The following is a 15,344-nucleotide window of genomic DNA, read 5'->3' on the forward strand; positions in this document are numbered from 1 at the left end:
CTGATCACCTCAGACAGTGCAGTGATGGGGTGCATTAGGGTGAGAGAGTCTGGAATTTTCTGGCAGCAAAAATTATTATCACAAAATATGTTGAATTAAGATAGGCAAATTGTATACAAACCAATAGGCTCATTATCTACATTATACCAGACACAGCTATTTCACTGAAGCCATCATGATAGGAGGCTCCCACCAGGCATTTTGAGTTTCATTCCTGCTGCCTGACATTATCTCTGACAACCACTGCTCATTTTTGAAGACTACATTTTCTTCTAGTTTCCCCAATCACTGTTATCATTAATGATAATTTTAAAGGAACAGATACCTAATACATTAGTTAAATTCTTCCTGTAGGAGATAAGCAGTTTTGCATTATGCAAATCTTATTTATCACATGACTTCAGTTAAGAACCCTTGGTGGTTATCCTTGAAGGGGTAATGACTGGAAGGGGGAACCAGGAGGCCTTGCAGCGTGCTGGTAATGGCTTGGCTGATACACAAGTGCACTGCCTTTGTGACAGTTCATTGAGCTGTGCACTTAAAATGTGTATACGTTGTGTAAGGATGTTCTATTTCACTACAAGAAGTTTACCAAAAAAATCGCCATCCTTAACAGCAGTAGGTTTCATTTTAATGGGGGTTTTGAATGTTAAAAAGAGAAGGTAGTGCCTAGTAAGGGTTTCTGTATGGGGTCATTTAAAATACTTACATTGAATCCTTTCAGTCCCCTGTCTGTTGGCAACAGCACAGTGAATGGCCCCAGGTTACTTAGTGGCCAGGCATAGGCTTTGTCTTTAGAGTCAAAAAACAGAAAAAATAAACACCAAATGGGTCAGTGATACACGAAGAGTAAAATCAAGTGATGGTCCTTGTGGTCCATCCAGACCCTCTGATTCAAGAGCTTCTCTGTTCTGATAGGTATGTATAGGCCTGTGGCACACTGGGAACCTCTCTAAGGATGTAAGACACGATGGCTCTGTCCTTCTCCCTGTAGCCACAGCCTTGGCTCCAAGGATACCCTGGAAGGAGAGGCTGGGAGGATGGTGTGGCCAAGTTCTCATCCAATCCCAGCGGGTCCAGGACCTTTGCCAGACTTGCAGAGCTGCCACCATCTCAGTGGGCAAAGACGGCCTTTGTTCCCTCAGGGTTGGCTCAAAGGGCCTCCTGCTTGGTTTAGGGCTCTGCTGTTGCCATCTTGAAATGTCTAATAATTTTTGAGCAAAGGACCCTGCACTTCCATTTTGCACAGGGCCCTGCAAGTTATGTGGCTGGTCGCATTTCCACCCCCCTGTGTAAGTTGGGACAACAGGATGTGCTCTGTGCTGTGACACAGCAGCCATTTCAAATGCTCCAGCATTTCATAAATGGGGCAGGTGAAGGGTTGACTGGACTTGGTCCAGGGAGACCTTCGAGGGCCCTGTCTGCAAAGGGCACTCAGTCACCCGTGTTTGCTCTCATTGGATGGTCTCAGAGTTCTTAGAGGAAGGCTCTGAGGATCCTCAAGGTGTGCCGGTAATGCCTGATTCCCTGCAGGACATTTGTGCGGGATGCATGTTAAGGTGTAGGCCAAGAGCACATCATTGACATGACTGTGTTCGGTACGTGCTTCTCTGTGCTTTTTCTGGAAAATCAATTTTTGGGGACTGGTTAATTCTGGACACTGATATTTTAAGGCTTCTGCTGATTGGTTGAGTCTGTGTTTTATTTTCTGGTGATTGGCCAAATGTGTGTTTTATTGGAAGCCTTGTCTAATGCTGCAATCAGCTGTGATGTTTCATTCTCAAGGGGTGTGTGGTGAAGACCCTTAGAGAATATTTGGAAATACTGAGGCTGCTTTAGGTTGTCACCCTGCCTGGGGCACTGGGGGAGAATGTGTCCCTAAGGACAATGAGTGGGTGGTAGGCTAGCCATGCTAAACACTCAGCAATGTGTGAGGTGGTTGCACACAACTGAGACTATTCCCAGAATTCAAAGGCACCTTCACTGAGGAACATGGATGCTGCCTCACGGTCTTAGTTACTCTCTATTTCCTGTATTATCTGCCAGTCTTGGTTTCACCCCTGAAGGACGCACAGGTCAGGGGAGAGGATGGTCTCCATCCCCAGCAGAGCTGAGCTGCCCTGTTTCACTGATGTGGCAGACCTGTTAATCTACGGTGACCCCAGGACCCTGTCCTCAGCTCTCTGCCTACTCGTTATAGTGTTGCTGGGTCTCTTGGCATTCCTTGTCTCCTTGGATACAGTGGCCTGTCATTTCCCTCCCACCTGCATGGCGCCTCCCTAGAGGGCTGGCCCCAGCAGGCAAGCCTTGCCTGGCATGCCCACCCCCTTCTGGACGATTGTGTCTTACAGTTGCCTTGCCCAAAAGAGGGTTGCATTTTATGCGGACATCGGTACCCACAGCTGCATACCCAGGAGTGAGATGAAAGAGGTCAGCCTTCCTTGCCATTTTCCTCTGGGTTCAGTGTTCAATTCTTGGAGCCGCTCCATGATGTTTCCGTAACACGTTAAGCCATCGCCCACATAACCTTTCTGGCAAGTGCATCTACAGAGAGGGTGAAAACACATTCTCAGGTTTTACAGTCATTGAACGTTGAGAGCATGCAGTCTAACTCCTTCATTTTGCAGACTGGGGAAAATGCTGCCCTCAGTACGCCAGCGACAAGGCCAGGAGGGCAGAGGTGCAGACACAGGCGAGCAGGCCCAGTGCAGAGCCTGACAAATGGGAGGTCTGCCAGCAATGGGTGTTTAATAAATTATGCTTATTTAACTATAAACACTGGATAGTTTTGTATACTCTTTGTCTCAGTATTTTTCAAAGTGTGAGCAAGAGACCACCGTACATTGGAATCATGTGGAGGGCTTACTATAAACGCAGATTCTGGGAACCCACTGCAGAACCACTGAATTGGAATAAGCTATTGAAGCCAACCTCAGGTAAAGAGTCAGAGCTACTCATCTGCTTAGAAGACTCTTCCTTCTCTTCCATTCTTGCCTTCCCAGCTGAGGTCTTTGCTCAACTGTCCCTTTTTAGAAGGACCTTCCTCATTGTCTATCCCCCCCACTGCCGGCTATGGATCAGAAGCCCCTTGGTGTGCACTCTCCTGGTACCACGTAGCTCTTCTCTGTAGCTCTAATCCATGTTGTAATTTTATCCCACCCTGTGTAGTTACTTGGTTAATTTTTGCTTTCCCATCTAGTTTGGGAAAACAGTGAGGACAATGGTTTTGAGTGTATTTACTCATGGTTGTAACTCCAGGATCTCGCACAGGGCTTGGTCCATAAGAGCTACTTATTAATATTTGTACAATAAGTAGTGATTGAATTAAAACAAATATATAAACAATGAAAGTCACAGAAACTTTATATAGTAGTTTACTTTCATAAAAGATAAACAGAATTAAGGACACAGCTTAAAGATATATTAGCAGTGGGGTGGTGGTGAAAGCTTAACAACCAGCTTTCTGGGTGGAGAGAAAGCTCTGATTTTGTAGCATCTGCCAATCTCCAGGGGTCATAGTCTCACCTTGGCTAATCTCAAACTACTAGGGTGACGCCAACCAGCTTGCAAAATTCCTGAAAACTTTTGACAATCAGCCCTTGTGAATCAGTAAGCCCTGGCTCTGGCATGCCACTGCTACCAAGAAAAGATGAGTTGAAGGCTGGCTAAAATTGGCAAGGTGCTTAGGAAGGGAACATTCAGCAGGATCCTGGAGATAAGTGGAGAACCGAACACAAGGTTGGGGAAGAACAATTCAGGGAGAAGAGATGGCAGGATGTTGTGGTCATGTCTCCCACAGATAAGACTCAGGTTTAGCAGAGGATTCCAAGGGACTATAATGCCCTCGTGAATCCATTGTGTTTCTAAGTAGGGTCTCATGGCAAAGAGATTTCAACAAGTTTGCTGAACAAATGTTTCGGAGTTCTGTCACCCCTTGCTTAGATTGCTGCAATGACTTCCTAAATGGTTTTCCTGCCCTTAGTTTTCCTCACCTCAAATCAATCCTTCATGCAACCCTCTGAGCAGTCTTGCCAAAAGGGAAATCTGGCACCCCTGTGCTTAGAACTCTCACGGACTCCTTTCATCGCTAGGATGAGGCACAAGTGCTTAACGTGGCATGCAAGACTCAGAAAGGGGGATCTTGCTTATGTCTCCTTCCTGCTGTCCACTGCAAATTCCAGCAAAGCTGAATTGCTTTATTTTTTTTAATTAAACAAAGGACTGAATGTTCTTCCCAGGCCAGGTGCCCTGCCAGGAATGCTCTCCCAGCCCCACCATATAGATCGGTGTGACATGGGACCCCAGACTCTCCCTGACAGGAGCATCCTGTTGATACCTCTGTCAGATCTTTTCTGCCCAAGTAACCTCTTGAGGTTTCATCTCCTCTGCTGGATGGGAAGCTCTTCTAGAACCTGGATCTCACCTTGTTCCTCATGACATTTCAGCCTCTGAGATAGTGCCTAATTGTTGAACTGATTAATTACCAAGTACCTACTTTATTCTAGGAGCTTTGGTAAGTAAGAGGGTTACAAAGATGATAACAACAGACATCTTGCCCCTTTAGTGTCCTGATGGAGATGGACCTGAAAGCAAATAATTTAAAGCAACATGATAAGGCCACTTAACTTCCCCATGCCCCAGTTTTCTCATCTATGAAATGGGTTTAATAATACTGTCAGGGTGGTTGATAGATGAGATCACGCATGGAAAACAGCTAGCACAGTGCCAAACACATAGAGAAACTCAATACCTGGTACAGGAGGAGGATGACACGGACAACAGTGATGATGGAGATGGTGGTGCTATCACCACCAGTGATGTGGAGGGGCTGGGAGGTATAGCAGGACAAGTCCATGAACAGATAACTGAAGCTCCGTGGAAGCCATGACAGAAGATTGAAAAGGATGCTGTGGGCATGGAGGGGGAAGTGACTAATTCTGCCTGGAGAAATCTGGGACAGGTTCTAGGAGGAAGCAACATTCAAGATGATTTCAGGACACATGTGAGTTTCCCAGTCCGATAGCTGATGGGGAGATCACTTACCGACTGAGCCTTCAGGACTTAGATAGAGCACTTACTCTCAACAGGGGCAGATCTGCCTCCAGGGGATATTTGGAAACATCTGGACATGTTTTTGGTTGTCACACCTGGGGTGAAGGTGCTACTGGCATGTAGCAGATGGAGGCCAGAGATGTTGCTAGGCATGCCACAGTGCCCAGGACGGCCCCCATCCCAGAGTTAACTGGCCCTGAACATCAGCTGTGCTGAGGCTGAGGAACCTTGTTAACAGGAATCACTTGTTATCGCCTTGCTATAAGGTGGCGGTAACCATGGAGTTGTAGTCTGTTTAATACAATCAAGTTTCCTGTCAAACACCAGCTTCCTCTGCAAATACTGTGATATAATGAATTTGAGGAGGCGGAGGGGGAGGCCAGTAACTGTTAACAAGTGATCCAATGGTCCTTGTTGACAATTAATCCTGCTCCAGATTACGTACATTTGAAGACAGCTGTTAATAGCAAGACAAGTAACTTTCAAACCATGAAACACACTTCTGTCTAAGGGTTCCCTAAGTTGTTATGAGGCCAATGGTCTGTGTCATGTCAAATGACTTGCCTTATGGAACGAAGGCAGGAGACTGTATTTTAATGGCCATGGTGCTGAGTGAAATGCATGAGCCATAAATACTGTTTACTTTTATTTAAAAGTCTCAGTCCGAAGTCTGAGATTTCATGAGACCATCTTCTGACTTAAATGTGAAACAGCCACAGCATCGCCTTGGGTGTAAATCAGTTCTTTTTTAGGAGTAAAGTCTCCTGCTGCTTGAAGGCTTTAAAAAGAGCCATAACCCATTTATTTATATTTTATAAGTTAGGGGCTGGTCTTAATTACATATAATGCTGGATGAAGTTTAGTTAAATTATAGGGTGTCCCAAAAGTCTTACTCCTTCATTTCTTTACTTGTTCATATTATTCCTCCATTAATTCATTTGTTCCTCCAAACTTATTTCATTGTTTTAACCGTGTGACAATAAACATGAATAAGACATGAGGACTGAGATCAGTAATGACAATATAGCGAACATCTATTGAAAACCCAGTTACTCTTCCAGGTGTCTCATTATGGTATCTTATGAATAACAATCCTATGATGAGGGCTCTGGTATTAGCCCTATTTAGATGAGGAAACTGGGGTACAGAGAGGTTAAGTCTCTCACTCAAGGTCACACAGCCTGTAAGTGGCAGCAGCTGTGTTCATCACCACTGTCATGTTCTCATCACAATTCCCGGTGATAAATGTGATGACAGAAGCATTTCAGGGGCTGTGGGACCCCTGGGAGAAGGCATCTGAGTGGACTGGGAGGACAAGGGCGACATCCGAGAGGTGGAGATACCTGAGCTGAACAAGAAAGGATCAGTGTGTTGGCCTGACTCAGAGGAGGTAGGGAGGGGAGGATGTCTAGGCAAGGGGAATGGCGTGTGCAAGGGTGTGGAGGTGGGAATATTGCGGCATGTCTAAAGAACAGTAGTGGTTTGGTAGAACTAGAGCCACGGGTGTGATCGTGAAAGCAGTGGAGACAACGTCGGCTCATTTACAACCACCCACCCCACGGCCACACGCTGGGGAGAATGGTACCAGGCAGAGCTTGTGTAGGTCCTGGAAGCTGGTTTGCAGCCACTTGGGGAGGATTGAAGGGCTCTGGGTGCCCAAATATGGTCTGTAAGGGGGACTCAGGCTGTGGGAGAGCATGTCCCTTGATCCTTGAGACCCCTTGTCCTGCTGTAGTCAGAGGATGGTCAGACAGGGCTGTCTAAGACGCAGTGTCTGGGGCGGGGCCCCTGCTGCCTGGGACTAACGGTCATACCCTGGAACACGTCTGGAAGTGGCTGGGCTGGGATTTAAACCCAGGTCTATCTGGAAAAGCCTCTTGCCATTGCACCATGTTGCCTTGGACACAATTCTTGGGAGATTGTTCACATCAAGGAATCCCAGCCGTCCAAGTCTTATACAAACATTGTATGTCATCTGCGTCGCTAACGTTTCAAGAGCCTCCAGATTTCAGTGTGTAGCGTGCATTTATACAGCTGGAATGTAAACCGCACCTTTTCCAATGTGCTTTCTTAGTCATGTCCAGTTACCATTTCAACTGAACTGAATCAAATAAGAGAAAATCCTTTTATTTTACTACTTGCTTCACCTCTACTAAGGTGAAAAGTAAAGCTTAAAAGGATGTTTATATGCATTAGCTCGTTATCCTTCCCCAGGAGAGATTCCTGGTCTCCAGCCCCACTTGTCAGGTGAGGAACTGTGGTTCAGAAAAGCTACATGACTTGCCCAAGGTCACTCGGTGGTCAGTGGTGGAGCCCACATTTGAACCGATTCTTTTTTATTGGGTGGTCTTCTGTGACTCACACAGTGTGATTTTTAATATTCTGCATAAACGATTTGCCATATTGAGGAGGCATGAACGAAATAAATCTTTATCCTATGTGAACTAATTGCCTGAACTACATTACTGATGGCCCCACATTTTATCCATGTAACTTAGCCACCCTTTAACGGAGGCCTCTTTCCAGCTGAAGACAGTCTACTTTTGGAGGAGGGGTTAATAGGGGGTTTGGGAGTGACACACCTTCCCCTAACACCTGTCGTTATTTCCACTGACATTCTACACACAAGCTTTAATGCCGTTTACCTTATTCTGAGGATCCAGTTTTATTTTTGATTTTGTCCTCTTAAACATAGAGGGAAAAAAGTATTAAAGTGTTCAAACTCTCTCAGAGGATGGATAAAGCTGGCTTATTTGGCATTACCAGAATCCGTGTTTGAGGAGGAGATGAGTCTGTACACACATGTGTGTTGGGGGCAAATGTGCCTATATGTGTGGCCTCGGTGTGTTTGTGAGTGTGATCACATGTATGGAGTGCTTTCTACCTGCCAGGTTCTGCTCAGAGATCGGTGAATGTAACCTCATTCAGTCCTTATCACAGGCCTGGTGGGAGGTCCAATTCTCCTCCTTTTCTGACAGAGGAAACGTAATTCTGAAAGGTCAAGGTAAATGGCAGGCAGAGCTGGGACTTGAATGCAGGTGTTCTAACACCCAACTTCTTTCCACTCTGCCCACAGTGACTACAGATCTACTTATGTGTCCAGAGAAAACATGGTGATCAAAAACCTATCTGGGGAAATGTAGCTATAAAAGGAAATGAACTTCAAAGAAAATAGAAGGGGGTTCTGGAAGCACAGCAGTTATTTAGTAATTACACTGGTCAATGTCTGTTATGGTTTTGAGCTCACATTGACAGAAAGAGTCCTTGAGCCTCAGTTCACCCAATAACAAAAACACAATACAGTTTCTAGAACATTCTCTCATGTAACCCTCACAATAACACTATGAAATAGACACCACTTGCTCATTTGACACATGGTGCCACCTTCCCAAGGTCATATGTCTGGGGACCAGTGCCAAGACTCAAACAAGGTCTTTCAATTCTAAATACCATACCCCACCCACTGCACGAGCTGCCTCTGCCTTAGGAATTTTTGTGCAAATATTTTTACTCACAGTAAACCCTTTCTTTGAAACCTGGGGTTCAGGAAACACTACCAGTGTTTATTCATTTTGCCTAGTCTTGTTTTGAACCACCAGCAAGCAATTTTTCATGATGTGGAAACAGGCATATACGTTAGAGGTCAAATCGCAACACACATTTGTTTTCCTAGTGGCAGCGGCTTCCTTCATCCACATGCTGACCACTTCATAGCAAGTTATCAGGCTGGGTCAAAACTCCAGAGTATTTCAATGGTCATTGTAAAGGAAACGATTGTTGAATGATTCATGATTACGTAATGATTTCCTGAATACCTACTGTGCTCCTTGCACTGTGCTCTGTAGGGGGATTGGCGGGGGGAGTGGACACAAAACTGAGTGAGACACATTTCCTCCCCTTTTAGTAAGTTAGAGCATTGACATCGATGGCCATCACTTGGAAAGACGGTGGTGGAGGTGAAAAGACTTACTTGGTTTGGCCTGGTGCGATGGTGGTGCAGTTTGCGTTCTTGTGACAGGGGTTATGAGATTCACAGATATTGGTCACACTGCAGCCCACTCCAGGAACAAAATTGTGGTAATGTTCCTTACACTCACAGTGAGACTTCAGAAGACGGAGAAAAACAAAGAGTGTTCTAGTTAGTCACATTCTGCTTTAATGCATCTTTATCTTGCCACAAAAATGAAGTTGGCACAGGTCCAAAGTGTGGGCTTCATCTGAAAATTTGTCAGTGCCCAGAATTGGAAATCACATCTACGTATCTCACCTCCTGGGAAATTCATACACCTTGTTTCGTAAAGTTTACCTTTTCAGTTTCCTTGCTTCCTAACCCTGGGCATCCCTGGTTCCATAATTCCTGATTTTAGATCATTGGCAGGTGAGCAGAGATGGAGGTTCAGGTGGGAGGTGTGCCCCGAAAGAGAGGTTTTCAATTGGGAGTCTCAACCCAAGGGACACCGGGCAAAGTCTGGAGGCATTTTTGAGTGTTGCAGTGGGAGAGGGGGCACTGCCGTGAGAGGCCAGGGGTGCTGCTAAACATCTTAGTGCATGGCACAGCGCCCCAGCGAAGAGTCACCTGGTCCAAAATGTCAATAGTGCTGATGAGGAATATGGCTCGGGAGCCAGGGAGCAATGCTTGCAGTGCTCTCTGTGAACAATGGAGGGTTTCTAACACTGGAACATCTGCCTTGGGACCCATTTTTTGAGATAAAGTATGTTTTTGATCTCACTCTCGAGGTCCTGGGACCTTGGTGCAGAGTGTAAGGTGACTTTTCCCACTGGGCCCCTCATTTTTTGAGGATGGAGCATCAGCCCCCTTGAATTTTTTTTGCAAACCTGCTTCAGAAATTGAAAGCAGGAATGTCATACAATAGACTCTTGTCCTCAGACATGAGATGGGCTGGGTTCTCTGCAGGGAATCCAGGAGCATTCCCGCGGGGTGCTGATTAGATGGCTGGGGACCCACGACTGCGTGTGGGTCGGGCACTGAAGCCTTTCCTCCTGCCTGGGTAGCAATATCCTTCTGTATGGATAGATTTCCTCCACAGAACACTTGGTGTGAAGTTATGGGCCCAGGGGACGCCTACTAATTATTTGATGGATGAAGGAGCTATTAAGGAAAGGGTTCTTTCAACCAGACTCTTCAGCAAAGGTCCTCTGACCTGGCTGATTTTTTCCAGTCAAGGTCATGATGTGGCTTGGAGGGGCAGGGTCTCATCCAAAAACGTCCTTAGTCCTCCCTACAATCTGTCACTGCTGCTGACTTTTTATTAGGGACAGAGTACTTTTGGCTCTAAGCATCCTCTTACCTTGAAATGACATTAGAGAGAATGGAGGATTATGGGTGAATGTCAATTACTTATTCATCCACGACTCGGTTAACAGCCAATTTGTTAATTTAATTTGAGTGGTGTATATATTTCATCAGTCACCATATAAGATTGGAACAGAAGAGAACCTAGGATGGTTAAGTTTTGGCTGGGGGATGGGAAGGTGTGAGTTCAGAGGATGGTTGGAGGAAGGGACACACTGCGGTCAGCCTTTAGCGCATGGAGGTCTGTCTGGGAAGGAAGCCCAAAGGGAGCCCTGAAGGCAGAACTGGGAAGGCATAGAAGACACTTATACCCACGGCCCAGTTCTACCTGCAGTGGGTTGTCCTACTTCTAGACACATTAGTTCCAGGCATCATTTGCTCACCTGTCCAGGCCCATCATATTTGCACACTGTAGACACTGGGGGGCAGTTTCCGTAGTTATTTTGGCAGGGGTCTACTGGTAAGCACACGTGGCCATCCCCGTGGAAGCCTTCTTGGCATGTACAACTGTGCCGGTTTGGTCCCAGGTATGTACAGCGAGCGTGAAGATGGCAGATATTTTGTAAACATGGATTGATGGCTTGAAAAGGCAATGACAAAATAAGAGGCAGTTACTCAGGGATGGAGACGGAAAACTGAACTGAGATGGGCCTGCAAGTCACAGCTCATCAAAGTCCCAAAGGCAATGCAGCAGTTTTAAGAAAGGGAGAAACTTTTCATCTTACCCCACCTGATCACTGCCAACCACCACATGGATTTGTATATGGCCATCAGAGAGTATACCTACAAATATTGTGTTGGCATATTATTATGTCATGTTAGGTTTGAATTTAAATATAAAATAGCATGAAAAAAAGCACTAACGCTTACAGAATTTATAATATGTTCTGGGCCCTGTTCTAAGCATTTGCCATACAGTAACTCAGCTGATCCTTACAATTCTCCAAGATAGGAACCATTATTATCCCCATTTGATAGATAGGAAAATGGACAGGCAGGTTAAAGAATTTGTCCGAGGTCATGTAGTTAGTCATAGGCAGATCTGGGATTTGAACCCATGCAGTCTGGCTCCAGAGTTCATGTTCATAAAACAACAGAACCTCTCACCAAGTGAATGAGCATGAATTGAGAAAGAAAAGAAGAAAGAAAGAAGGGAAGGAAGGAAGAAACAAACACATTTTATCTTAATGTTGATACAGGTGATAGAAAAACATGTAAAATCTATTTATGCATTTTGATAAGAGGAGAAATTGACATTTATTGAAAAGCTATCACATCATGAGCACTTTCCTGTCACTTCTTATATATTTCATTCAAGTATATAGACAGAAATAGAGGTTGTGTTAATATAGGGAGGTTGGGGAATTATTTTTTGTGTTGAGTAACCTAAACTTGATGAATGAGCCAGTGGAATCCAAACTCTACTTACGCTCACAGTATTTGCCATCGCCTTTGTAGTTGGGAAGGCATTTGCATTCCAGTTTTGTTTTATTTCTGCTGGAAGGTGAGCATCTGGAATTTTCTCCGCAAAGCAAGTGTGCACATTCAGGGATAGCTGCAAAGGAAGATTATTGAGGTAACTGCATTAATAGAATAACTGGCTTGAAAATACTCAAGAAATGCAAGATTCCCTATTATTAAAATATTAATAGAAACTCACTGTAACAACTTAAAAAAATACCAAGGGTATAAAGTAAAAATTAACTTTTATTATTCTTATGCTCCCATCTCATTCACAAAGTAACTAACGTCAACAAATATACTACAATCATTTATAAATATATTTATGTGATTTTTTTAACAAAATGGAATCCTATTAAAATATTTAGCAATGTGATTTTTAATTTAACAATATATTATGGAGGTCTCTAAGGTCTACTTTAATATCTAGTAACTGCATAGTACTTCATAATATAGGTGAGGCATAGATGTCTATCAAACTCTATTAACAATCTGACATTTTACCCAACTTGCAAAGCTAATAAGTTGGGTTGATTTTTATCATTGCTGCTGGTAAAAGATATGAGACCCCTGGGTCAGATAACAGACCATTTATTACTCACATCAAAAGCAAGTGTCAGCATTTTTGCATCATTTCTTCTAAGCTCCAATTCCCATGGGGCAATGCGAAGAAGGGCAGATTGAGACCTGGACATGCATTGGATTTCATTACAGGAGAGGAACCCTGATCTTAGGGAACCTAAGTTTTTTTTTATTGTTGTTATTTGTTTTTATAGTTAATATATTAGTTAGATCCCAGGCAGGAGACAGAAACCACACAATTATTTGAACAGAGAAAGTTGTGGTATAAAGAATTATAAACAGAGAAGTACAATAATAGGGAATTGGCTCAGGAGAGTTAAAAATAACTCTAACAAAGGAATAGCAGATATAAAAAGGGCAACCACTACCCTAGGGCTGAGATAAGTACCCAAGGGAGAGCCCTCCTCTCTCTAGGGCTGAGAGCCAGATGCCACCAGAAAGAACATGGTCTTGGGCACTGCATGGAGGAGAAGGTGCTGAGGCACCTTGGTGGTGAGACTTGCTGGAAATTTTCCCTCCACAGAGAGGTGCCACCCCTCAGCATTCACTTGGTGTGTGGGGAAGATGCTTGGCATGGGGTGTTTGGAACCAGGAGCTAAGAAGCCCCCTCTCAGAACCATAGTGTACTTCTGGCTGTGGCTGGGGTGGGGTCGTTGCTTCAGGGCTAGTTATGAGGAACAAAGGTGGAGAGGTCAGTTCTCCAGAGAGCCAGCCCTGCAGGGTCCTGTGTGTGCATGGGGCCCGGGAGAAGGCATATGGTGCAGCACGCCCCTGGCCTGGGGCACAGGCTGCCCTGTCCAGGGATCCTGGCTATGCCACTGCTGCCTGAGTCAAGCACTAGGCAGATGTGCAGTGGCCAAATGCTGGAAGAAGCTGAGCTCTGCAGGACTGCTGCCCTGAAGAAACTGTAGAGCTGACCACTGGAGAAAGACCACGTTCATCAGCAACCTGCCAAGTGAGCTAAACCAGAACTAGGAAGAGAAAACCCTCCTCCTTCAGTGTCCTTCCAGCACCCTCTCCTGGTAAGGCTTCACATCTTGCTGTCTGGCAAATGAGAAATATTTACAAAGCTCACCTCCATTAGCACAGAGCAGGCAAAAAGGATGAATCTGGAGCTGAGAGGCAATCTGCTGATAACTAACACAAGCAATAAGCATGTCTACACTTGGCTCCTAAGGGAGATCCTATATCTTCCAAGGCTGTTTGCTATATAGACATCCTTGAAAAGATGTTGGAACAAAGGCCAGTCAGTCTGTAGCTCTCCAGATGTGCACACATATGACTCATGGAGAACTGTCTCTCAGCAGTGTCTAGTTGAATACAAAATTCATAAAGAATATGTCCCACCCCCTCCATAAGTAGAATCGTTGCTGGGAAGTGGTTGCCCCTGTAGGATTACATTTCCAACCCCTCCTTGCATCCAGGTGGGGTCATGTGACTAGTTTACATTGATAGAACATTAAGTGGAAGTTCTATGTACCATTTTGGACTTAATAAGCAGATGCTTCTCTACCATCTCTTGTTCCTTCCACAGCTCAAAGCAGAGCACTCTGAGGTGCTGTAGAATGGCACAGGCACAAAATGGAAAGATCTGGATCTGACCACCATGTGGTGGGAAGCTGGCATCAGCCAGGAACACTGGACTCTTAGATGAATAAGAAGTACACGTCTGTTGTGTTAAGCCAGGGGTTCCCCACATTCTCAGGTCCTGGTGCCCTTAGTGTCTCAATAATTTTTTTGTGGCACCACAGGCAGAAACATGTACCAAATCCATTTATTAAGTTGTAAGAACCAAAGAATTCAGTAGCTATTTATGTCATGAGAACTTAGTAGCCATTTGAAAAAGTAATGTGATCAATAGAAATATTGGTATTTTTATTTCATTCATAAATAATCACATTTACTCACTTGTTGAACACCACACAACCACTCACACCTTGAAATGAGATTGGAAACCAGTACCCTCATTCTGTTTGAAATGTTTTCTGCATGATATTTGCTCTTTGTCACAATGACCATTGAAAATACAGCTTTGCAAAGATATGATGCCCTTAAAGGAATGTAGTGTTACCTAATGTTGGAATTGGGAACTCACTCAAGCTGGCAGTTTGTACGGTATTCTGCAGACGTACCCCTGTTCCCCTCCAAAACTGAAGCGATCCCATTGCAGCTCTCTGAGTTTGATGTGGTCCCTTGGGACGCCTTGGTGCAGTTTTGGAAACATAGTGATAAGGCATTACATTTTTTTCTTTCTCACAGCAGCTAGCATTTTCCTTGGTAGTAAAGGATGTACCACAATCTATTCAACCATTCCCTACTGATGGATGTTCAAGTTGTTTCTAGTTTGTTTTGTACTTACTAACAATACTATCATTAATTTCTTTGTACACATATTCTTACCTACTGGGGCTTTCCCCTCCTTTCCTCCAGGCAAATTCCTAGAATGAGGGCTATAGGAGCAATCTATAAGCATTCCTTACCACGTAACCGATAAACTTCCCTCACAGGTTGTAGCATTCATACCCCACTGATAGTACTGTAATTTCTCTCACATCCGCAGATAGATAGTATCAGTCTTTTCAATCTGTATAACATAGTGGGAAACAAAACTCCAGAATTCCAAAATACTACTTCCTTATGGTTTTAATTTGCTTCTCTGTGATTCCTGAAAGGGTTAGGCACCCTTTCTATGCTTATTAGCTAGTTTTCATTTCTTCTCCTGAGAGTTAGCTGCTCATTGGTCATTTTTAAAATTGAGTTTATGGACTTTATATTATTTTAAAAACTTTTCGGCCACATAAATTACAAATATTTGTGCCTTAGTCTATTATTTATCTTCCAACTCAACAGGGTTATTTTGTCATTTGGAGGAAAATCTGTCCATGCCATGTATTAGGTTGGCTTATGGGCTGGGTCTCATGTCTTACTAAAAAGG

General features: G+C 44.3%; 1 protein-coding gene across 1 annotated transcript in view; it reads right to left on the reverse strand.

Annotated features, from left to right (window-relative positions):
- Window positions 1–15,344, reverse strand: part of STAB2 (stabilin 2) — a 141,440-nt gene that overhangs the window by 92,947 nt on the left and 33,149 nt on the right. The window contains exons 8-12 of the mRNA XM_036891231.2: window positions 11,796–11,921; window positions 10,750–10,946; window positions 9,023–9,156; window positions 2,411–2,544; window positions 710–792 (exon numbers count right to left, since the gene is read on the reverse strand). Of these exons, the coding sequence (XP_036747126.2) occupies window positions 710–792; window positions 2,411–2,544; window positions 9,023–9,156; window positions 10,750–10,946; window positions 11,796–11,921 (674 nt within the window). The remainder of the gene's footprint in view (window positions 1–709; window positions 793–2,410; window positions 2,545–9,022; window positions 9,157–10,749; window positions 10,947–11,795; window positions 11,922–15,344) is intronic.

This window comes from Manis pentadactyla, chromosome 10, assembly GCF_030020395.1.
Source record: "Manis pentadactyla isolate mManPen7 chromosome 10, mManPen7.hap1, whole genome shotgun sequence".
Classification (NCBI taxonomy): domain Eukaryota; kingdom Metazoa; phylum Chordata; class Mammalia; order Pholidota; family Manidae; genus Manis; species Manis pentadactyla.